This window comes from Chelon labrosus, assembly GCF_963514085.1.
Source record: "Chelon labrosus genome assembly, chromosome: 14".
NCBI lineage: Eukaryota > Metazoa > Chordata > Actinopteri > Mugiliformes > Mugilidae > Chelon > Chelon labrosus.
The window spans coordinates 16232860-16257819 of NC_140347.1; the positions used below are offsets into that span (position 1 = coordinate 16232860).

At 41.4% G+C, this 24960-nt stretch overlaps 2 protein-coding genes across 3 annotated transcripts; one reads left to right on the forward strand and one right to left on the reverse strand.

Annotated features, from left to right (window-relative positions):
• Positions 1-459: 459 nt before the first annotated feature.
• Positions 460-17900, reverse strand: mia3 (MIA SH3 domain ER export factor 3). Of its 2 annotated transcripts, XM_084559819.1 has the most exons (28): positions 17660-17900; positions 15900-16033; positions 15740-15826; positions 13055-15620; positions 11428-11754; positions 10965-11095; positions 6902-7033; positions 6596-6617; positions 6417-6505; positions 6254-6331; positions 6021-6131; positions 5867-5938; positions 5667-5771; positions 5460-5582; positions 5268-5355; positions 5128-5180; positions 4925-5015; positions 4694-4832; positions 4365-4527; positions 4239-4274; positions 4058-4125; positions 3707-3792; positions 3334-3447; positions 2796-2858; positions 2663-2709; positions 2487-2555; positions 1601-2012; positions 460-1225 (listed from the first exon to the last, which is right to left on the reverse strand). In XM_084559819.1, the coding sequence occupies exons 1-28, from the start codon at positions 17778-17780 to the stop codon at positions 972-974; spliced, it is 5781 nt and encodes a 1926-aa protein (XP_084415945.1). In that variant the 5' UTR covers positions 17781-17900; the 3' UTR covers positions 460-971. The 2 variants fall into 2 exon arrangements, with proteins under 2 accessions (XP_084415945.1, XP_084415946.1); XM_084559820.1 differs by lacking the exon at positions 2487-2555 and having other exon boundaries at positions 17660-17899.
• A 1128-nt stretch (positions 17901-19028) lies between these two features.
• On the forward strand, positions 19029-24647 carry taf1a (TATA box binding protein (TBP)-associated factor, RNA polymerase I, A). Its single transcript, XM_084561046.1, has 11 exons — positions 19029-19423; positions 19626-19811; positions 20128-20291; positions 20788-20901; positions 21000-21198; positions 21455-21576; positions 21951-22109; positions 22249-22315; positions 22401-22524; positions 22619-22773; positions 23436-24647. The coding sequence occupies exons 2-11, from the start codon at positions 19685-19687 to the stop codon at positions 23480-23482; spliced, it is 1278 nt and encodes a 425-aa protein (XP_084417172.1). The 5' UTR covers positions 19029-19423; positions 19626-19684; the 3' UTR covers positions 23483-24647.
• Positions 24648-24960: the final 313 nt, after the last annotated feature.

Consider the following 24960-nt stretch of genomic DNA (forward strand, 5'->3'; position numbering starts at 1 on the left):
ATCAGATTTTATCAAGGTGTGTAGCTGCGGTTTTAAAGTTGTGAATATGACGTAAATAGATTAATTAATTCATATTCATGTAAAAGTTGATATGGTAGAGGCTCAAAATCTGAGTTATATTAAAATCTGGACAAATAATTAAAAACTATCTGTACGGCTGGGGCAGGTAAATGCCATTTGACTCGGCTGGAGTCACCCATAAAGCTGCTTTTGGACATCTTCGTTCAAATGTTGGATTCATTCCTGAGCCAGTTTGTGTCCTAATGAACCACGGCTCCAGGTAAAGAACCTGTATTTTAGCGCTGGTGAGAATCAGAAGACTAAAGCCATCTCTCTGAAGCACATTAAATGAAGCGTGCAGATTTGGACGTACAGATGTATGCCTAATATTTTTTTTCACTACATACACACATACATCTCCAGCTTACAACACAACACTGGCAGTTTTTTTTTTTTTTACATTCTTTATTATTAAAAGTTCTACCAACATTGTAAAATAAGTTATATATCTGGCCATCAAATTACACATTTGCTTTACAGTTCGTACTAAAGCAACAGCTTTGGGAAAAATTATGGTGTTCCTGAAATGCTAAAAGCTAAACCTCCCTCCTGTTCTTGCTTATTTTAAAATAATTTCCACAGGAAATGACTTAAAAACCTTTGCCCCTTAAAAATCATTGCTGTATATATATATATTTTTTTTAAGATCAACACAAAATGAAATGGCGTATAATAAAGTGTTATTGCACAATAAGCGGTTTAGAAAAGTGGCATCCCTCTCAATTTATATCGATTTCAGACACATAATTATTGATGATTCTTTAATCTAAGGACCACGTTTTTAATAAACATCAGAAATATGAAAATAATCACGTCCTCGGTTTGGACTGGATCTGGGTTGTTACTGTGAAGGGTTTAGGTACGGGGGATGTGTTCAAGTCCTCTACCGTAGCTGGTGGCATTTTTTTTTTTTAAGGCTTGACCATCGCTGGCCTCGCCGAGTCCTGAGGGGCCTCCTGCTTCTCCTGCAGGTCCTGTCCGGGGCCGCTGTGAGCTCCCGTTGAGTTCTGGAGGGCATTGGGCGCGGGCCGAGCGTAGGCCTCACCGAGGTGTGACGGATGGGGTGGGACACCTGGAGGCAGGTCCATTGGTGGGCCGGGGCGCGGTCCTGGGAAGCGCATGTCGGGAGGGAAGGGTGGACGTGGTCCTACAGGCCCTCGGACACCTGAACAAAACAATTCAGAAGGAAATGATGAGGACATACAGCCAGAGACACACTGATAAAAATTAAGGACATAAAGAATGATCAAAACTGCAAACTTTTTAATAAACTAAAGAGAAAGATTACAACCACAAACACTTGATGTTTTGTCTTCTCAAATATCTCTATAGTTCATAAAAAAAGAGTCAGTTAAAAAGACATTTAGCAGTTTGAGCCTTAGTTGATCTTGTGTTGCCATTTTCTTATGGAGGTTAACGTCAGCAAACATTATACAAATGTTTTTAAACTCTCATGACTCTCCTCGTATCGTTATATCGTCTTCTAATCACATAAACTGGTTCAGACCAAATTACACAGAGACGAAAAGGCTGAACATACCGTGTGGAGGAGGGAGCGGCCCGTAGGGATGTGGTGGAGGAGGACGGAAATGTGGCGGTGGTGGACCCCGAGGGTCAATGACATGTCCAGGGCCAGGCCTGGGGTGGAATACAAGTCCATTGGCAGGTCGAGGACCAAACTCTCCTGCCATTGGTCCAGGAAGGGGCATACCTGGGTGTCCGTTGGCTGGTAGTGGAGGCCCGTGCAAAAGAGGGGGTACATTTGGAGGAGGAGGGCCAGGCGGGAGGTGGTAAGGGCCGGGTCGGGGCGCCCTGTAAGGTCCGGGTGGGGGCAGACGGCCGTGGGGTCCCGGGGGCAGCAGTGGGTCGTGGGGTCCGGGGCCGGGCGGAGGTCCTTGGACCATGGGGCCAGGTGAGTCCCTGATCGGTGACGCTAGGAAGGATCCAGGACCCTGACGAAGACAGACGGAGACAGATGAGAAATTAAATTGTGTTTTTTTCCTGTAAATAGATGAACTACTGTTACAGTCATGCTGTAAAACGCTCCACAAACCACACAATTTACTCCCAAACAAGACGTGCATGTAGCCAGAACTCAATCACATGACCAGGAACCAAACACCATGATTATTTGGGGGGAAAAAAAAAATACATGGCCTCTCACACACATACTACTCAACCCAAATATTTCACATTTTTGCTGAAATTCAGACTTGGTGCAAAGTGCTGCTTCTGTCAGTGCTGTGAGAACAGGTGAAACCACACTCAGCATTAAAAAGAAAAACGTTAAGTCAGCCCCAGAGAAGCACAAACGCCTTTAATCTATTCCCATATCCAAATTCTTTCCAAGCTTTAGGGAGGAGGGGGTGGAGTGCTTGCATACACCTTCACACCAAGCCCCTGCACTGGACAGCCTCTGTACTCACTGCCTCTGGACTCTCTGTGGAGGCCTCAGCCTGAGCCTCTGCTTTTATCTGTGGATCTACAGCTTGCGTCTGTTTTAGAGCAAGGGACACACAGCGGAAACGTAGGTAGGAACTCTAGGTGTACAGATGGAAGGAGGGATGGCATCACATTCAAATCTGACAGGAAAGTGACTTACAGATCCGTCCAAGTTAGCCGGAGATGAACTACGCGGGCCCATCATGTCTGAAAGAGGAAGAGCAGCGCGGCGTTAGGAGCAGGTTTGAAGCAGATATGATTTATCTGAAACACAAAGACGGGAGAAGACGTACCCATCCCGGAGATGTGTTTGTTGTCAGGGTAACGGCCATGTGGATCCGACGGAGGCCGAGGACCTGAGGGAGGGAGAAAACAAGACGCTGAGTAATCAAAATCCTCTGGACTTTGTTTATAGCACCTTCACAGGGGAAACAAGAGTTTGTAAGGAAGAAGAAACAAAGAAGAAAAGTGGGAACAATATGAATGAAAAAGAGATGCACATTTAGCTAATATGCTTCATCAAGACTGAGTACATGTTGAGCCTCACTGAAAAAACACAAAGACACAAAAGGGGAAGCGTAATTCAACGGCAACACAAGAAACATCTTCAAAAAGGAAATTTCAAAACGGTTAAAACCAAAACTAAAGAACAAAACAAGGGCAGGAACCAGGAAGATGAAGTAAACACTAGGAAGAAATAAGAAGAAACGTGAAGGTGAAAGAGCTGAAAAAAAGAAAAATAAAGTCAAGTGTGAAAGAAGAGAGAGGCTGAAGGACGTGAGTGGGGAGCGGAGGGATGGAAGCAGGTGAAGTAATCCACTTGGGACTCACCATACGGGTCAATTCTTCGCCCAACCGGGGCAGAAGGAGGGCGTCTGGGACCCTCGATCATTAATGGTGGGGATGGTGCACCCCCACTCACAGGAGAGGGTCCATATGAATCACCTGTTATGATCAAACCGTCGATTTAAGAAAAAGAAACAGCTGATAATGAAACTACAGTCTATGTAATGAAGACGTCCTCGCTCCAGGCTCTCTGAGAAAGTCAGCTCATAACGAAACACAGGTAAACAACCAAATGTAACAAATCTGTGTGTACGAGACAAAAAGAGACGCAGGATTAGAAAACAGCTTCCTCTTCTGGGTTTTTAATGAAAACTGCCCCGCTGGAAAGAAAAGCCGACAGCACATTTTGTCTCCTTACCTTGGCGAGGGCCTGCAGGCTGACCAGAGTTGGGTCTGAACAGAGGAGCACGGCGCTCGTTGAGTTGGGAGGTAAGAACAGCCAGCCTGTTAACAACAAACGAGGAGACGCAATGAAGTGCAACAGGTTCCGCTGCGAATAATGATCATTTGATTAGTGATTAATCTGCTGAAAATAGAGGAGAAAAACGGCTTTAACAGAAAATCCTCTGAGGTTATTTAAATACAATATTCACCAACTTTCTGCCTACAAACCAATCATGAGTACTAAATTAGAAATTCAGACATTTTAGATTAACTGCAACACAATTAAATATCCAAAAAATTATATCCAAGAATCCTGCCGACTCACTTTTCCCGGAGCTTTGACGATTCAAGCTTCTCTTGATTCAGGGCGCGCTCTGCGTTACGGGCGTTCACCTGGAGACGTCGTAGACAATTAGTACGCAACTAGAGTCACGCCTCAGCTAGTTGGCTGAAAAATATTCTTATCACACCTTTACATGAGAATAACTTAACCAGTTATAACGTACCCAGTTTGAGTGAGTTTTGTTTTCTTGTTCTTTTATCTAAAACGAGAAAAGAGAAAGTCAGGGTTCAGGTCTCAGTCACATTTGTCTTTGCACATTTCGAAATATTATTCTCAAGGAGGGATCTACCTGTTCTTTATAGACTTCCTCCGTCTTCTTCATCTGGTCCTCCATTTCATTTATGCGCTGCCTTAAGACTTTCACCTGCTCCTCGGCCTCCACAGCTTTTCCTCCCACCTCGGACAGAAGACTCTCTTTGCTGCGTCGCTCCAGCTCCTCCTTCGTTAATTTCCTGTGAAGCCACAGAGACAGAGTCTTTCAGATAACAAGTCCTTTCCCCTCGTTTCCACTTGAAATAACACATGCTTTTATTAATGAGAGGTTTGACTGGATTCTGATGAAACAGTATGCATCATCGTAATCAACCATAAAAATATTTCCAATCCTCTTTCACTCACTGCTGCAGAGCGTTTTCCTTCTGTTGGTACATTTCGACCATGATTTCATTTTTCTGCTGGAGGATCTTGAACTGGTTTTCAACGTGGCTCTTCTCGCTTTTTATAGTCGCAATCGCATGTTCCAGCTCCTGGTGTTGCTCTGTTACAAAATAAAAAACAACAACAATGCGTTTAGTGCAACGTAAAAAAGATACCACGACTGAATTATACAGTTTCACAACAAAACTATACCTTCCAGTTCCTTTCTGGACTTTTCTTCATTCAGTAGCTTCGTCATGAAGCGATCACGCTCTTCTTCAACTACAGTGAGAGTGGTCTGGACCTGTGTAGAAAGAAAAACAGAACAATACATTCCAGGAGGGACAGATTACCATTTATGCTGCTAACATTTGGCATAATTATAACCAGCTTTAAAATATTTATTGCCATCTTACCCTGGAAACATCCATCATCTGTTTGATTCTGTTCTTTATGGCCGTCTTCTTGTCTGTTAATGATAAAATTAAAAAAAAGTGGTTCGCAAAACAGAAAACGACACAACTACTGAATCTATTTACATTAGAGACAAACTTACCAGGGGCTACTTCACCATTGGCTAAAACTTTGGCATCGCCTTTTTGCGAATCACAAGCGTCTAGGTCTGCCAGAAGTTCAGACAACACCTGCCAGCAGACATTTTTGTGTGTGGTGAGCCAAAAATTTGACACGAGTGAAGGGACAAAGACACAAAGATATGCTGTGACAGCGGTGGAAAGAAAACACTGACCTCCACGTTGTGATCTTTGAGCACCACAGAGTCCTCCAGCTCTTTCTGGGCCTTTTGGTAGACTTTAATCTTCTCGTTCAGCTCCTTGTGTTTGCCCTCCCAGCCTTTTATAGTAGACTTTAGCTGTAAGAATTGGCAGCGTCAGAACACGGCCTCAGTTTGTTTTTAAATCCAGTTTCAATGTTCAAGACCTAAACACTGTCTTACTGTTTTGTTCTCTTCTTTTAATGCCGCAAACTCTTTCTCAAGACATTTGTGCTGAACATTTCGTGCATCTTCACGAATCTTAGCCTCATCCAGGAGAACAGTAGTCTGCGGTAAAAACACGCAACTATTAGATACGCTGAAATAAAAAGCAGTACTTACAGATTATAGCAGTATACAAAATATGGTGCAAGAATTTGTACCTTAGTGAGCGCGTCCTGAATCTTTTTCCTGCTGAGCTGCAGCTTCTCGTTTGACTTCTCTAATTTTTCAATCTGTCAGAGAAACACTTAGCGTCATGAATCAGAGAAGTTAAAATAATAACAGGAAGGGGATGAAAAAGAAATAACTATTTACCCTGGTTTCATTTTGGAGAGCGTGTGCCTGCTCTTCTTCAAGTAGTCTTGCATATTTGTTCTTTTCTTGAGCAATCTGCTCATTAAGTGTTTCTGCCTCCAAAACTTTACTCTGAAGAAGGTGAGAAGAGAAATTAGATTAGTTCCCAGTCTAAAAAGTTTTCAAAATTAAAACACTAAACATATTAACAGGCAAACACATCACACACTGACACCCCTTCTCTTAGTGCTTACCTCTAGGCCTTGCATCTTTTTCACTGTACAACTCACTGTTTCCTTTGACTGTTTTTGACTTTCTTTTAGTTGTTCAGTCTTAAAAAAAAGAAGAAAAAATAATTGTGTAACATTTTCCAAAAGTAATTAATAGATATATGATCACATTTTCATCGTAGCTCACCTGCTTCTGGAGTTCAGACATTTTGGCGAGAACGTCGCTCTTCTCTTTTTTGAGCGCCTGGATTTGCTCCGCGAGTTTTTTTGCGTCCACTTTTTCCACACAACACAAAGCGAAAACAATCAGAGAGGCTTTACGCATCTGGATTACGTGATATAATGTGAAAATAATCAAAAACTTACCAAGGTATTCCCTCTTCTTCACCTAAAAAGTGGAAATATTTTTTAAATCGTTGTCACGTCATGGTTGTTTGCAGTTTTATTATCAGAGACAATACTAGTGTCCAACAATGATCCAGCTAAGGAAAATATTACAATATGTCGAACTCAGAAAAGAAACTGAGTCTAGGGGGAGTTTTAGGCGCCAAGGCTAATATCTCTTTCTCAAATTTAAGCTTTATAACAACTTTTTTTTTTTTCTTTCCTGCTGCCAAATAACGACACACAATTTGAAAAGGTTGACGATGGCGACAACATCACAACACTTACAGCCAACACAGTCCTCCAGAAGAAGAGAGCGAACGTCACCACTCCAACCAAAGCCGTGAAGATAACAGCCTGCCAGGGACAGCCGAACAACGTTTCCCCGGGCCTCCACTCCTCTGGCAGTAACGAAATCATCTGAAAACACAAAAAAAACACACACAACCACAGAGTTCACGGTGATGAACGAAATGAAGCTGGAAAAGACTGTTGAGACATAAATAATGTGAAAAGGACGTGTACTTGATGTCAAATGAGGAGTGGGACAAATATCTCTCGTCTAAATGATACTGTAACCCTTAAATCAACTTCCAGTATGCACACATACCTTTAGACTAAGATACTGTGTGTTAATTTACCAAACTCTGATAAACAACAAAGGACACCGAGTGACCCTATTCACACCACCGCAAAGAAGGATTATCACACTGCTAAGAGCATTAACATACAATAACTATGAAACAAAGTGCTGTGCTACTACTAAGCATAACCACAGCAGGTTATAACCTAGCTACATGTAGAAAGGAAATAAGCTGAAAGCAGGCTGACTTTTTTGCAAGTTTCCTGCCACTAACGTGATAAAAACAGAGCTTCAAAGCAGGGACGAATATATTTTGATATCAGTAAGCACTATTAAAAAAAAAAAAAAAAGGATTCTGCTGTTCCTTCTAAACTCGGATCCCTACAATAAACAGGATTCAATGAATTTCATCATTATCCAGTCAAGTGAAGCTGTTGTGCACATTGGTCCAAGCAGCACAAAGAAACCTTTGAACTCAACAAACACACTCTATAGTCCTGACAAGATGCGGGTGTTATAGTGAAATTAACACGTTGCCTGCAAGGATTAACATCCTTTCTTTGGCCTGCTGCATTTCAAAAGTCTTCTTGTTCAATACCACATTGCATATAATCGAGACTGTTGTAACACTCATGAAAGCGGAACGTGAAAGTAGAAGAGGCCATGTCATTCGGTTCACTAGTGGAAACTAGTATTCTAATAATATAAAAGTCTGCATGAAGGTTATGGTATTCAACATGTTTTTAAACTAAGGGAGAGCCTTTGATTCAACTGTGTTTTCTTTCTGGAGGCTGTTCATAGTACTACTGTGCTGCTCCAATACATGTTTGTATAATATTGCATCCCCATAACAGTCAGTGGACTAGGCTGAATAACAGAAACGCTCCTGTGTCCAACTCAAAACAGTTTTAAGAGCAGCACAAACTACATCACAACAAAGGGGATTTAATGCAGGTTATATTAGAAGGCATACGTTTCCACGACTGTACCTAACGTTTTGGCATGTGAATTTATCCTGTTTGTGACGAATTTGACGAGTAGAGACGTCAGTGTCCACCATACACATGATTATTAACACGTCAGCAGGCCATGGTGACAAAATTAATACTTCACACGTAGTAGTAAACCCCAACAAACGTATCACTTACATGTTGCAGCTCCTTTAGAAAAAACACGTATAGGTGCTCCGGTTCCATTAAAGATCGAGGTAATGCATCACTCTCCATGTTAAACACAAGAGCGGAACTAGCCCCAATGCTAGTTTGACAGATATCGGTTAGCTTGTTAGCAGGCTAGCTAGCTACAAACTACGGGTTTACGTCCGGTACTCGTTAGCGTTAAAGATTAAAAATAATACCTGTTAACTAACACTGACAGCGTTTAACAATAAACACAGGTGGCGAGGAGGACTTGGCAACGACAGCTTTCTAACAATAATTACAAGACATGACGTCGAGTCTCATTCACTACCGTTATAAAAAAAAAAAAAAGAATAATAATAACAACAACCGACGTTAGCTGAGCTAGAGGGCTCAAGTACGGATAATGTTTCTAGCACAAAAGGCGATTTAAAAAATGCTACAATTATTTGATAACAAAAAGTCGCCGTGTTTTGGTAATTATCTGACCATACGTGTTACTATAAGGCCCGCCGGTTGTACGAGTGGCCAGCTCAGCACCGGCTGTGTTGAACTTCAGTCTACACCACGACAGTCAATAAGGCAGGGGGAGGGCCGTGGGGCGTTCAGGGGAAAACGGAAACGGCATGTTCCTCTAATAGTCAATGTGTAGGAGGAAACCACAGCGCTCTCTCATTTACACTTAATATGTACTTTACAGTATAACTTAATATATATTGTTTTGCACATGGCAGATTTTGAGATTAGTGTATTTCATTCTTTCATCTCAACTGTAATTCAAATTTTTAATATTCAATCATGTTATTTTTTTTATAATATACCACAATACAGGTTCACAGGGATTTATATCTCTTCAAACTCCTCCTCAAATTAAATCTGAATTTGGTAAATTAGCTTTTGCATTTTTTTTGCATCTAATAAATGGAACAAATTGCAAGAATTATTAAAATTAGATAGGTTTGTGTCTCTAGACCAATTCAAGGGTATGATTGATGATATGGCTGTTGTACAATGTTCTTGTTTTGACTAATATTTAGACCTTTTATATCATTATTATTATTATTATTATTATTATTATTAATTATACATACATATTCTTCTTTTCTTTCTGTTTATTATAATTATTATTATTTCATTTTAATTATTTTATTACTTTATATTTTTACCATTATTATTATTATTTGCCCTTTTTATCTTTTATTGTTCTTGTTTTGTTATTTTGATTATTGTTGTTGTATGTTTTTGTAACTCAGGGCATTGCTGTAAAAGAGCTTGATGCTCAGTCTCCCTGAATAAAAAACAGTTGATGATATACACGCCTCTAGATTATGTACAGTATGCAGAATGCATGTACGTTGCATGAACATGTCTATATATTTATCAATACCATTACATGATAAAACTACATTTTTGTGTGCCTGCAAGTCAGTGAGAAATGCCTATACGTCCAGCGTTTGCACAGATTCCACTGTTTTCATTCAATAAAAAAAAATGAATCACTATTAATCCCTAAATGCTGTCCAGAATAAATGCTGCATCTACATTGAAAACTATCCAGAGTGGTTTGCCCTTGGTGAGTGGGAGGAGGGCTCTCTGTATCAGCTGTGTGCTTGGCCAGCAAGTGGTATTTGAGACTTGACATACTCATGTGGTAACTCAATTCAATTGAACTTTGTTTATGTCAAGAGAACCATCTGTCAGACTTTGAAACCGAACTTGCCAAAAAGACAATTTTGTCTCAGCCATTCACTACGTAGCTACTGCCTGATAAATTATTAATGCATTAACTTTGGCAGACCTAACAGATTCACAATCCACTTAGGGCGTATTCACACCAGGAAGGTCCGTTAGTTCACTTGCTTTGGTCCGGACCAATTTTTTTTTTCTTAGTGCGGTTCGCTTTCACACTGTGATTAATTGCAACCGGACCAGAATTTATACACAAAAACACATGTGCTAAGGTCGTTCAGCCATTGGCTGGTAAACGTATAGGCGGGGTAAAGAAGGAAGCCAAATGTCCCACGTAAATAGGCTACAATGGAGACTTTGCGTACTGTAGGTCTACTTGTTATTATGCTAGCAATATGGTTTATAAACTTACAGCTTGTGCTCGAGTGTCAAGACCGTTTGATGCAACATGAGTTTAACCATATCATGCTCGTTATTTTGCAACGGCTCATCTCTACCTAACCTACCTGCGTTTGTTTGCTTCACGTGTCTCTCTCTGTTGTGTGTGTCACTGGGCTATCCTACATTTCCCATAATGCGCGAAAACTACGGGAAACTACGGGAGCTCGTCAAATCCAAACAGGTAGATTTTTGCAACTTGGGTCGGATCGAGGTCGGGCTGCTTTCACACCATAAAGGAACCGCACCAGGGTTCGGTAGGAACCGCTCCGAGACCACCTCCTCAGCTGGGTCTCGGTCCGCTTGTTTGGTCCGCACCAGAGTTCGAGTGATTGTATTCACACCAGTCAAAAAGGTCCGAACCAAGCAAGGAAACGAACTTGAGTTCGTTTTAATCGAACTAAACAAGGCAGGTGTGAATACACCCTTAAAAAGTGGGGTATTACGATGAATACGTTAAGCTTTTTATCTTCGCAACCATCTCCAAATAAGCCGGACTTACCACAGTGGTCCACTCTGCAGTTTTATTCTTGATCACTGAAACGATGCAGCACGTGTAAACAATTCCAGTTGAGAATATTCCCGCTTCCTCTTCATGTATTTCAGACACTGGCTCCATTGTGTCCATAGATCCTAACATAAACAAAATTAGCCAGATTGTGTTTATTTTGGATGGATGAAGATATTCAAAATATTAAAACCAGAGGAATTTAAAACATGTACAGTACACTGATGTGGTGACTCCAAGAATGATCACAACAGTGCTACATTAATGCAAATTTCAGATTTTCTGATAAATCCTGAAAGCGTGAGAACTTTTTATGAGAAAAGTCCAATTTAAGATGAGGGCTTTGCAAAAACACTCTCAATATCGAAAGAATCACCTTGAGCACTGCATTAATAGACACAAATGAGCAATCACTAAAATAAAAATATGATTAATCAATTATCATTAAATCACCAACCTGAAGGCAAGTGCTCAACCTCACCAAGGCCCATGTCTAAGGGATTTTCCAGGGTGGCTTGAGGGACCTTCTGCATCTCATCAGATGCGCTGAAGCTCGGCTGATTGTCTTTGTTTTTGTTAAAGTGTCCGCCATCCTCGTCCACGCTGACGTCCGGTCCAGCGGGCACCTCCTCCAAAACTCTCGTCTCCTCTACGGTCTCAGTCGGCTGTTCCTCACGATCCGCTACCGTGAGGTTGTCGTCGCTCTCCGTCTCTGGGATGTGGTCAGACTTTTCCTCCACAGTTTGAGGCGTGTCTGCTTCAACATTCAGTTCATGTTCAACCACTGTGCAAACAAAACACAAAGACGTGCAGAGTTAGTGATTAGTCAAGGAGGTCACTATTCAGATCTTGACAGAAAGGACTGTATTTGTGGTTTCAAATATTCTGAGGTGTGCATTTGTTAGCAACTCAGGTTTCAATCTAAAGTCTTTCTAAATCAGAAACCGGCTCGTACACTGCAGGATATCTGCAAAGCAATGCTATAACGGAAAGGTCTTTGTTGTGCTAATTATAGTCAAAGGGAAAAAATGTTGGCAATTCACTGAGTAAATTAAAGCCCTGTTCACACTTCAGTCAGCTAGAATGCATTGGCAGGTGCAAATAAAGGTATGATGTCCACCATAGCTCACTGAGAATGCAGCGGCATCAAGCAATTAAGCCATCAAGCCATTAAGTTATTAGTCAGTTGACTAAAAATTTATTATAAACAACATTTTTTTTTTTATAACCGATGAAGCATTAAACCATTTTCAGGTAGAGTTTACTTGCCATATGCATAGCTTCATTATATTTATTACTGGTGTAACTTTGGTGTTTGTTTTTTTAAGAGTGTTGATATTTGGTCATCAAGCCTTTATTTTGACAGAGACAGCGGTAGATGGAGACAAGACGTGCGGGGAAAGACATGCAGCAAATATGCACCCACGTGGTATGTGTCCTTGCCACTTGGCCATCGGGGTGACCCACTTTCCCCACTATATCTCGACCTCATGTGCACTCGTCATAAACAGTTAAGAGCTGTATCAGCCATTTAGACGAGGCTGCGAATACGTTTTCTCCATGAAATGCCTCAGTGATTATGAAGAATATACAGCTTAGTTACAGCCCAAATTGGAAGAGAAATGTGTGTTGTGAACTTTTTAGGATGCACCCAGGAGAATAACAAGACACCTGTACATCTGATTTGACAATACCCAAGAACTACAAAATGTTTCGTGAGTTAAATGTGAGGGGAGCTTGACACTAGGATCATCTTTTGTGGCAGCAGAATGCAATACTATCACTAGAAACGCAGCCAGCTGCCAGGTGTTAACTGGAATACCTTGTTTCGTTGAGGAACCAATCTGGATATATCTGGAAACAAGATACTGGCCTGATAAGGTGAAGGAACGCTGCATATCTGCTGTGCCACAGTATCAAATTCTGTATTCACTTTGTGTGTGGATCGTAAGCTGATGCAATAAACAGTGGATAAACCAGAATATGAAATGCCATCTGACTCCACCATTAACAGAGGAGACAATCCTGCACTCGTATTTATCTGTACAAGATAGTCAAATGAACACAATAAAAATCAAACCTACCTTCCTCTGATGGTTTCTCTGTTGCCACAGGTGTACTGTCACTGACTGTGGAATATTTTTGTCGCAGGCTGAATGCAAGCTCCTGGAAGTCGTCCAGTATTTCAGTTTCCTCATCCAAACTACTCGTGTCCTTGTGGTGCTCAAAGTCGTGTTTTGCGTCCCGGCCATCGAGCATCTTCTCTATCTCGTCCAGGATAGTGTTCTCAGAGGCTTCCAGGATAGCCTCAAGCGCGTTTTCGATGTCATGCGTGCTGCCCATGCTCGACAGGCGGGTTGCCTGCAACTCCGTGTCCAGATCAGAGAACATGGCTTCCACTCTGAAGAGGTTCTGTAGACCCAGAAACCTTTGAACCCGCGCCATGCCCTCCTCTGAGAAGTGGTCTCTCAGAATGGTCAGTCGCATTACGCTTTCACTGTATTCTGGCTCTGGAGTTGACACAGTGGGCTGTGTCATGTCAGGTGAAGGGTTGTTAGTGTCCGACTGTGAGAAAGAAAGAGCGTTTTCATCTTCAAGTAATTCTTCTTTCTCTTCATCGTTCCCTTCCCCCACCTGTGCGTGATTGTCATCTTCACTCTCCTCTGCGTCTTTCTCATCTTCTGTTTCATTATCAAGCTTGTCTTCTATCTCATCTTCTATTTCCTCTGAATGTGGTTCCTCGTGATCCTCTGCTTCCTCTGCAAATAATTCTGCTCGACTGTTATTACTTTCTAAATCTGTTATTAGAGGTTCGCTTCCAGGATTAGGCATACCGTCAACTATTGTGTCTTTGACATCTTTGACATCTGAATCATTTGAATTTGTCTCTTCGATGAAAAGACTCTGATCTTTTTCAACAATGACTAACTCTTGCTCGACCAGCGTGTGGTTTTCATCCAGTGAATTGTCTAAATCCTGCTCTATTACAACACTACTGTTCTGTACATTTGTCTTATCCTCATTAACTCCAGAATCCTTGGTCACCTTTTCCTCTGCTTTGTCCTCAGTGGGTTCATGTGTTGTTATAATATCTGACTTTTCAGCCTCAGGGTTTCCTGAACTATCTGGTGATACTGGATCTACTGATACTGTCCTCTCTTCTGTTTGATTGATCGACGTTTCATCCCAATCTTCCTTGTGTCTGACAACTTTTTCAGCACTCTCATCCTCAAACAAAAGTTTCTCAGAGTCACTGACGGTTTCTTTACTATCCGACTGTACAGAGCTGGAGTTAGGATGATCATGAAGAGCTGACTTTATGTTGTCCGAGTCTTTTGGAGGTTCTACGGATAGCGGGTCTTTTTTTGCTTCCTCAAAACTCTGTGGTGTTTTTGCCGCAACTTCTTCTTCTTCTTCTTCTCGATCCTCATCATCTACGTCTTCCTCTGAACTCACATCTGGTGTCCTCTCTCCCCCAGTGACCACTGAAAACACGGCATCACCAAATGATGTCCACATGTTCTTCTTCTCCTCCTCTGCTGCCTTTGGTTCATCACCCTGTATTGTTGACGGACTATCCAGCGTTTTCTGGAAATCAGATGGCGGAACGTTCACGGATTCTTCAGAAAAAGTCAGCAGTGGTGTTTCCTCTTTGACATCTACGTGTTCTTCAGGAGGATTTTCCAGTTCTTCCTCTTCCTCCTCTTCCTCCTCTGGGGTAACTTTCTTGGTGATTTCTGCATCAGTGGTGACAGCATCAAAAGTTGTACCTAGGGTAGTTTTTAACTCAGGGATTTGCACTCCTTCAGAAATAGTGACTTTGTCAATCTCTGAAACATTTTCATCTTTGGGAACAGATGCCACTGCAGATTTTATGGGTGTTTCTTTGGTTTCACTCCCTTCCCGAAGCTTTTGAACTAGTGACATTGGTTCATGTGTTTCCTCAACTTCTTCTGTAGCATCAACCCCTTCATTAGCATGAGGCATAACTGCAGGAGCATCAGTCCCTTCAATAACATCAGCCATAGCTGCGGGAGCATCAGCCGTAGCTGCAGGAGCATCAGGCATAACTGCAGGAGCATCAGTCCCTTCAATAACATCAGCCATAGCTTCAGGAGCATCAGGCATAGCTGCAGGAGTATCAGGCACAGCTGCAGGAGTATCAGGCACAGCTGCAGGAGCATCAGGCACAGCTGCAGGAGCATCAGCCCCTTCAGTAACATCAGGTGTAGCTGCAGTAACATCAGGCGTAGCTGCAGTAACATCAGGCATAGCTGCAGGAGTATCAGGCGCAGCTACGGCAGCGTCAGGCCTTTCAGTAGCACCAGGCGTAGCTGCTGTATGGGACTCTACTACATTTACTGAAGATGAGTGGGTTGATGTGTCAAGTTCAGGTAAAGAGGCACTTTGATCATCATGGTCTTCAACAGGATCCTCCGAGTTATCATGGTGCTCAGTTTGTTTTTCACTCTCAGTCACTTCTTCCTTTGATGGCTGTGTTTCCATCTGCATTTCTTCTGCCACTTGATCAGATATTTCCTTATTTTCATCGTCGTCGTCGTCCTCCTCCTCTGACGAGCCTAAGAGTAAATCTACGTCGTAATTGTCAAACTTGTCAAATCCAGTGTCAAAACAGACAAAATCTGTTTCCTGAAGAGAAGACAAAGTAATTGAAATTATAAAACTATACACGGTATGTATATTCATAGGTGCTGTTTTCTAATAATTTAAAATGAATTCAGTACTACATAAACATAAGATGTTCATACCTCAGCTGGAACTTCAATTTCTTTGTCAGTATACATATGATTTAATGCAAGAAGATCCTTTGGGAAATAGCCAAAGTGATTTCCAACCTATTGACAAGAGCACATGTTTAGGATTTCGATCAATCTCTAGATACAGCTTTGCACTGATTATAATACTCACACTTCCGGCCCACATGTCAGACCGTCTTCCTGCCAATTTGTAGTAAACGTAGATAGTTTCAGATTTCTGGAATGAAAGGAACCGACAGTCGGGCCCAACGAAATCTCTCACAGCTTTTCCCCGACACAGCAGCACTAAAAAGAAAGCAAAAGATGAAGAATTACACTAGCAGTTATTGATGTTGTCTGTGAAGATACTCAAATCATTAACATCATGATATCATGACATATCTGAATAATAGGACATCGCCCAGGTTAACTGCTAGTGAGTACTGGGTTGTTTGCACATCCTAGTCCTGTTAGTCCCAGGAGGGCACCACCCACAGATTTTTAACTGAAGAAGCCGCTTGGACGTTGGTGAAACGTCTTCAAGAAAACGCAAACAAGTTCAGTTGCATTTGTTTTAGCTTTGTTAATGGGTTGCATCTAATAGAGTGGTCATTTTATGCAAACATGTAGGTTTTCCGCAATGCTTTCAGACAAAAACAAAATCTATGTAATTTTTTTTCATCAGATTACTGATGATTGCCAGTTCATTAGGTACACCAGTGAAAACGAATGCATTCTAATATAACAGTCCTGCACTAAATCTTATCTTCATTAAGTTTAAGGTATTCAGCATTTGTTTAAAATAACAGAGCGCCGTTGATTCTAGTGTGTTGTGCTTTTAAAAGCTGTGGTTTGAATTGCGTTGTACTGACTAGTTTGTATTAGTCTGTCAGCCCCGTGGTTAAATAACAAACACTTGAGTGATTTATTCAATCCAGTTTAATAGCACCACAAACCACATCGTTCTGAATAATAATACAGCTGAATTACCTTTGCCTTTCTTTTCTTATCTATCTAATGTCTTGGCAAGTGAGTGTATATTACCCTTTAAACCAAACAAGCTCAGAACCAATGCAGCAAAGGGTTACTAATCGCTTGCACTGCATATCACTGTTAATTAAAACCACATCTCACGGTTATAGTCCTGTCTCTAGTCTCAGATTTAGTTTTTAATTAATAAGGAACAAAAATCTACTTGTGCCTTTTACTGTTTTATGAGTCAAGACCAGCTTTCACTTGTATGTCACCAATAAAATGACTCCTTATCGCAAAAGAGCGGACTTTTGAGTAGTAGTTAACACCTAGCCTGGGGTGAATAACGAGAAACACACCCCGAGGAGGCAGTTTTGACATGCGTTTGCTTAAATCTAGCAACCAGAAGTGGGGATTTAAAGAAAAAGTCTTAATGTAAGACTTTGCTAAGCTAGCAAGGTTAACACAGTGTAATGGATGTTAGTCTGTGGGAAACTAGTAAGGTATAATGGTGGGATGTATGTTAAATCTTGAGCTAACGTGTTTTAACAATAGAGTTAGCCTTGTTTGCTCTTTGCTTAGCTGCTACTGTTGGTTATTAACATTAGCATTAGCACCGCAAGCCGGCCGGTAGCTAATTAGCTGCTAACATTAGCCTCCACTATCCCAGGAAGGCAGGCCACAGCTGCCAGGCAACCGGCCAATTCAGAATGCGTCTGAACGAACGACCCCACCAAGCTAATGACTAACATTAGCTTCCCCTTGTTTTCACTGAGCATCACCCAGCTAAACAGCATCGGGAGAGCCACAAGCTGCTATCAAGGTCGCGAATATCGACTGGCAACAGGTCAAGAGATAAGGCGCAGTTTATGGCTAGCTGTCGGTAACGGGATGTGGGGAGAAGACGCATCCCTGAAATATATCTCCAACCCCTTCTCCAGGGCGAGCAAAAAAACTTACTGCTGCACTCCTCGTCGGCGCATCTCTTAAAGTCGGAGAACCTCTTCTCCAAAGCTGCGGTGGAAATAAAGTTGAATAAAAGTAATAAAAAGCCTTGTCGGTAGAAGTGTTTTGCTGCCATGCTGGCAGTTTTGTTGACTGGCTTTGACTCCGCTGATGGAGCATGAGCACTGGGGCTGCAGTCAGAGAGCCGACACGTCAGCAGATCAGATCCGGCTGGGTGTGTAGGCACGGATAGCTTTTCACTGGAGCCACGGGTGGATGTGGCCGCTTCAGGACGCCGTGGGAAATAGTCATAGTGTGTGCAAAGATAGGACTTATCTGTGTGTGTGTGTGTGTGTGTGCAGGGTCGTCTGGAATAACCCAGAGTTTTCCTCAGATCTAACAGACTGAAAAAAATCAGGTATTACTTATGAAGCATGACTGAATATTCACATAGGTTTTTTGGTGCATGCTAATATCCACTTATCCCACTCCTCATGACCATCTGTAAACAAAGACACGGTGGAAAATGTCCAATCAAAACATCCCACATAGCCATAAAATAGAGAAAGAAAGAAAGAAGGAATACTTAGCAGGTATAAGATCTGAGTGATGCAGCCTATTCTCTAACATTATACTAGAATAAAATAAATAAATAAAACGCTGTCTCAGCAGTGTTTTTTCTCAGCAGACATTTTGTTGTTTTCGTGTTGTTTGCAGAGTGAAACAGCATGCACAAAAGCTGGAAACTCCACTTGTTTGTAACCCTAACCCATAAACCTAACCCATACGCAATTTCAACTGCATTGCAAATCCCTGAAATGTATGAAAACTGCTAAACTGTGCACAATTTTACAAGATATATACTCTTGAAGATACTAATCTCTCTATTTATGTTAACTTTATTGTCTTAACATTACTTGTTGTTTACTATACTTACATTTATAGTTTACGTGTGTACATATTATTTTGTCATATTATTAACATATATTTGATCCGTTAAACATAATAACAGAGGTACAGCAGTCAAACCACACATAAATGCCCTTGGACGAGTTTAAAGCAGATATAGGATTACATTTGTTTCTCTAAAACAGTTAAATAACAACAACCACTGCTTCTGCAACTGTTTTTCTGTACTTGGCCCTCATAAATAAACTACCAGTTATATTAATGATACCATAAATTAGACAAGAAAAAGCAGAAGTGCAAAGATAAGGTACGAAACTGCAGAAAACATACTAAATAGGATCGATAACTTAATCTTTGGTAGTACAAATATCAATGTATAAATGTCTGTGTGAATATTATTTGGTGAATGCTGCCATAGCAACTGCAGAAGGAGCATACTGTGGTATCTTAACTGACCGTTTAGCGCACAAAGTGTAATTACACAATACAAAAGCTCGAATATATGTGAACACAAGTCAAGTTTCAGTCGTACAGTTCACATTAAAAATAAAAAAAAAAACAGAAGAAGAAGAAAACCGACACCGCTCTTAGCCCCGCCTCTTCCGGCTACAGTAGCCAATCACCATTTAACTCCCTCACTCTACTTCCTTAGCTGCTAAAAGCATGAAAGCTAACAACAACACATGGGAGTGACATTAATCTGCAAATACAGCGTAAAATATTAATTTCTAAGAGTCACTGAAGGAATCTAAATTCCGACATGCTGCTGACGGATCTGGACGCTAGCCCACTGATGCTGGTTAGCTGCTAATTTAGCATCGGTGCGTTGGTTACAGTCAGAAACATCTTTAGTAAGTTTACTTCTGGGAGGTAAGTTAAGACGTGAGCTGACATTGTGACATGTATGAAAACTCAGTTATGTATTTATTAGTATACATGTATATACCAATTTCCTTCCTGCCTGTACAACCTGTACAGAATAAAAGCTTTGTTTGATGCAGCAGTTACTTGGTTTGTGGATCAGTTTGGGTCTTAAATTATGACTAAATAAATTCTGACCTTTTTTCTGCAGGTGCTCTATAACGTGATAAAAAGAAGTTCTCTTTCCTGAGTGTAACTGCTGTGTTGATCATGGATGACTTGGACAGAGAGCTGGGGGCTCATGCAGACTTAGAAGATGACAATGCCTCCGTAGAGTCCAACTCCAGCAAAGAAGGGAAAAGATTAGCGCTTCCTCTGGTTACTGCTGCGTTTATAGGTGAGTTGTACAGCATGTACATCAAAACCTTGTTAATTCAGAAAAAGTTAGGTTGATAAACTGTCTGGACTCATATATGAACTTATTACAGATTAACTGGTGTTTGTGTTGGCTGATGAACTATCGTGAATACTAATTAAAGGAAGACCAAAAACAGAAAACAAATCAACTCAATGCAATATAGCTTAGACTAGAGGCAATCCTTAAAAATCAAATGTTGTCATCAGCCTTTTTAAATTTAGTATCTGTCGAGTTACACAAGCTGTAATATTTAAAAATGTACAAATTCATTCATGTCATTCATTTTTATCTCTAGAGAAACTAAATGAAACTGGGTTCCACAACAGCACCCGAATCTGTCTGGAGCAGGTCAGAGAAGACATGCTGCATCATAAATGGCAGGAGGCAGCGGAAAATATGGCATGCTTACCGCAAATTTTAGAGGACACGCATAAAAGCACATCACAGCCGTATAAAGAGGTGGGTTTGTGTTGTCTTATTTTGCCATCAGTTATAGAGATGTCCAAGACACAAACAATTTAAACTGCCACACATAGTTATACACCACAGCATGGATAATATACCAGCCCCAAAACACAACTTAATTGTTTTACAATCATCTACGTAAAATTAATGCATTAACAGAGACCTGTTGAATGTTTAACAAGTTTTAGTAAAACTTTTACCATTAAGATGTCTGAGTTGCTTGACCTCTGAGATACATGGTCAGGGAAAATCATTTTTGGACCAATCACAGTTGTTGCAGTGTGTGTTGCCACAAGGTGTAGTTACAAATCTGGGGAGGGGCATGTCAGGCTGCACCAGCGTAGATCCAGATCTATCTTAAGATTCATTCAATCATTAATCTTCTGTATCTTAAGATGCTAAAAGTTAACAATCAGAAGATTTATGTGCTGCGTGTAAGTGTGATATCCCGTCCTTCATATTAACGTTGTCTTCAATGCTTTCACTCCAGCTTATTTGGAGAATGAGCACTGAGATCCTTCACCATCATCCCAACTCAACAATGGAAGACTACAACAACATCTACGAACGATTAAAACATTCAGGAGTTAGACATTACCTGTTGGTATGTCAGCTAGTAAACCTAATGTCAGTGCAAAGATCTTTTGGTTTGTTCTTGTTTTCATGAGGCCATTCGTCTTTTTTTTTATTTTTTATTTCTAGATTTGTCTGGAACATGCCTTCCACCTACTGCTCCACGGTCAGACTGAAGATGCAAAGCGGCAGCTGTCTGGAGCTGAAAGCTGGAGGTATGGGAAGGAGTCAGCAGCTCAGCTCCAGAAGACCAAACTGATCCAGGCCTACAGGAGCTTTCTGGATTACATCATCTGGTGCGACAAAAAGTTTACGCACTCCAAAGACCGTAAGACCATACACGCCTCATCACCCTGAAGCATCCATATTTAAACTCATCAGTTACACAAGAAGCTCTTGTGTGATGTGACAGTGACACCTACAGGCCAAACACAGTAACTGCATGTGTAAAGAAGCAAGTTAAGAGCCGACAATGTTGTGAGAAATGTTTTTGTGTGCAGCCACAATGCTCTTCGTAGTCTGTGCCTTGTTTGTCGTGAATGAAATGTAAACCAGTTTCTATAAAGTCGGGTGCTTCTTTTCAGGTCATTTCGACTCTAGCGACGATCAAACCATGCACAGCTACTTCAGACAAGCTTCTGTGAATCTTCAGGAGATTTTAAAAAATCCAGGCATCTGGGATCCCTTCATACTGAGTTATGTCGAGGTGAGGACTCATTGTTTAATGATTTACTTAAACAAAAGATGAAACAGAATGGATAAGAGCTGCAGTTAGTTGTCAAAACTCAATTATAAGGCCTCACACACATTGCATCATATTGACACCATACACCCACTCCATTGCCACTCCACTGTCCTGGCCTTTAGGGTGCACGTACGGGACCTTAAGATGCAGAAGGCCTTGCTTCGGCTGTGCTTTAACTGTGTTAACTAACTAAACGATTAATTAAGAAAGGACGCTGCAGCCGGCCATACATTTTGACATCACCGCTGTCTTTGTTTTAAGCACTTGCATTAAGAAACAACCTTTTCGTCCTTTATGTTTATTTTAAACGTAGCCCTCTTCCTTTATTCTGACAGATGCTGGAGTTCTACGAGGATCACGAGGAGGCTCTGAAAGTCCTGAACGACTACGCATATGACACCAACTTCCCGTCCAATCCCAACGCTCATGTCTATTTGTACCAGTATCTAAAGCGGCAGCAGGCCACGGAAAAGAAACTAATGAAAACGTTGAAGGTGTAACTCCATACTGTACAAGTTACAGTGCGCTTAAGTGTTTAAATTGTATTTAACACTTTATTTTAGTTGGGTTACTTGGATATTATGAGTAATAGTAATGTAATACATTCTTAAACTTCACTGCTTTATGCTGTAGGTCCTCCACGTGTTAGTCCCGAGCCATGAGCTGATGTTGGAGTACAGCTCTCTGCTGCTTCAGTCAGGTAAAAGCAGGTTTTTGTATTTTTTCAGCTAGGGGATTTCTATTTTGTCTCCCAATAACACTTTGTCGTCTAATGTTTGTTCAAGAGAAGAAAAGCGACAACCAGAAAGCTTTAGCAGTGCTTCTTGAGATGCTGGACTACGCCTGCTGGAGGAGCAGCCTGGATGCATGGAGGTGTTTAAAGGCCGTCATTCAGAAACTGCAGACGGAGTATGTAAAAGACGCATTGAAATATTGAGTTAAATATATATTTTTGTTGCGTGTGTGTGTGTTGGTAATTGTTTGGTATTTGCTTTTAAAACAGGGAAGACTGGGAGGAAGTAGTCTCCGGAAATATGGCTGCAAGGAAAGACTGGTGGCCTGCGTTGCACTTCACCAGCTTCCACGCCAGTAAAGACTCAGAGGAGAACCCTGAGCTTCTGGAAGTGAAGGCATCGCTCACAAAAATCCTTTGTCCAGGTGAGCGAGTGTGCGTTTAACTTCTGGAGGTGATCCTGATCAGATGGGAGCTAAAATGATCAGTCAAAGGAAACGACCTATTCAAACAATGTGTGAATATTTTTGGTTATCATCAGAATAAGATATGATGGACATTTTGAGCGTTTTAATCCTTTTAATAATAATAATTTTTAATAATTGTAGCTATTATTGCTTTCATGTCCCAGTTGTTCCGTTAAAGCTTCATTAAGTTCTTATAATTGTCAGACCGGCTACATGGTAGAATAAAAAGACTCTGTAGCAGAAACCAAGATCATTTAAAAAGAAGGAATTGATAATAATAGTACATTTATAAACCAAGATGAACTTGGCTTGAAGATTTCAGACGGAACGTGGCATTTTCTTGTGAAAGCAAACCTGCCAATACTTCCTACTTAATTCTCCCTGTGGATGTAGAAAGAGTGTATAGAGATATAATATATACTTTACACAGCGTTATATAGATGGATAGATAGATGGAAATGCAAACTCCACACAGAAAGGCTCCAGATGGATTTGAAACCAGAACCTTCTTGCTGTGAGGCATCAGCGCTAACCACCTATATAATTCTTCTGGTTTAAAAAGCAAATCATTACATGCGTTGTCAAATGTCCTGTAACTTGTTTAAATTTTCCTTTCACAGACCAAACACTCAGATACACAGCTGAAAGTGCAACCAGCAGAGAGTGAAGCTGAGAGAAAAACCTCCCACTGTGTCCTCAAACAATCGAGACGAAAGTTTACGTGCCGTCCGGGACAACTGAAACCTCCAGGCAACGAGTCCCCCGACAAACGAATCCAACCCGTTCCTTTATATTAAGAGAACTGCGTCTCGCCACGCGCGGGTATATCCACTATGTGGAGCTCTTGCTCTGTGCGTTGGCAGCGTGTGTCTGGAGGGCACAGCCTGCTTACATTTGACAGAAGCTGAGTGCAGCTCTGAATGTCAGCGCTCATGTTGGTTTCGTGGTTTCTCGAAGCATTTTAATGAGAGCTGACCTTTGACTGAGTGTGCGCCGCACAGAGCCTGAGGGATTTTCTCTCCGTCGACTCTGTTGTCATGTCAGAGGACTCATCACAGACCTTTGAGCAGCATGTTGTGCTGAAGTTTAAGAGGGAAGGCAGATTAGTAGGTGGTTGCTGCTAATGGCTTCAGTATTAGTTTCTGTTAATTTGTACATTTGTATATTTTAATATTTTGCACAGACACAGTGTTCTCGTCTCTGTCCATCCTGTATTTTATTCATCATTTTGACACCTTTTATTATTATTATTTGTATAAAGAGATGTTTTGTCCTGTATCTATTAGCCTGACATGAGCTTTCCTATGTTCTTTACACCAAGCCATTTAATAAATACTTGCATACAGCAGCTCGCCCATTTAAAGAGCCAAAGTGTTTGTAATGATTGTGTTTGGGCTTGCCACAGTGTTGGCCATGCAGCAGCTCAGTCAACCGTGGTGCATGTGCGTGTGTGTGTGTGTTGCTTTGCAGGCATTACATAAACCAAAGCCCAAAGCACTTGCCCGACCACAGGAGCAGCTGCAGAAGGGATCTGGGAATACACAACACATGTCGTTTGAAAATTCAAAACATGGGGAGCGGCAAAGGGGATCGAAGCTGGTCACTGCTTCTGGACTTTGTCCTGGATGTGACCTCCTTTTTTTTACTGGGCTTTTGAATTTTTTAATCACCTACACAGATGTTCACAGCTGAGGCAGGCATTGCACTGTCATGGAGTGGCTCTGTTGGGAGTTGGGTTGACAGTGAAGAGGTAATTTTTTGTCCAGGCAGAGACTCGCATGTCTTCCTGAACTTTCCAAGGTCACAGAGGAAGCTTTGCAGTCAGTTGTAGTTTGGCTTTTCCTCACGGGTCAAGATAGAGGCAGATGTAATCACGTATTATGGATGATAGAGAGTCACAAACGAGAGAGTGTGACTCTGTCCTTTGTCGCCCCATGAAGCAGCTGCAGGAGTCTAGGGCAAGGTGTCCTAGCTGTTAGGAACACTGGTGAGAAAATGTGCGAGTTTTGCCATAAGAAGGGTCTGGTAGCCTGGTAGGCAGACGCCCTCTCTACTCAGGTTAGGCTTAAAACCTTCCTTTTTTTAATAAAGCTCATTGTTACGGCCTTAGTTATGCTGCTGTAGGGCTTGGCTGTTAGGGGACTT

Excerpts from the sequence above, each read along its gene's own strand:
- mia3 (XM_084559819.1), bottom strand. The coding sequence starts at position 17,780 with ATGGCAGCAAAACACTTCTACCGACAAGGCTTTTTATTACTTTTATTC. Across the intron at positions 11,755-13,054 it reads AGAGAAACCATCAGAGGAAG|TGGTTGAACATGAACTGAAT; the intron begins GTAGGTTTGATT and ends TTGTTTGCACAG. Across the intron at positions 3,448-3,706 it reads GCCTGCAGGCCCTCGCCAAG|GTGATTCATATGGACCCTCT; the intron begins GTAAGGAGACAA and ends TGATCATAACAG.
- taf1a (XM_084561046.1), top strand. The coding sequence starts at position 19,685 with ATGGATGACTTGGACAGAGAGCTGGGGGCTCATGCAGACTTAGAAGAT. Across the intron at positions 19,812-20,127 it reads GGTTACTGCTGCGTTTATAG|AGAAACTAAATGAAACTGGG; the intron begins GTGAGTTGTACA and ends TTTTATCTCTAG. Across the intron at positions 20,292-20,787 it reads CATCACAGCCGTATAAAGAG|CTTATTTGGAGAATGAGCAC; the intron begins GTGGGTTTGTGT and ends CTTTCACTCCAG.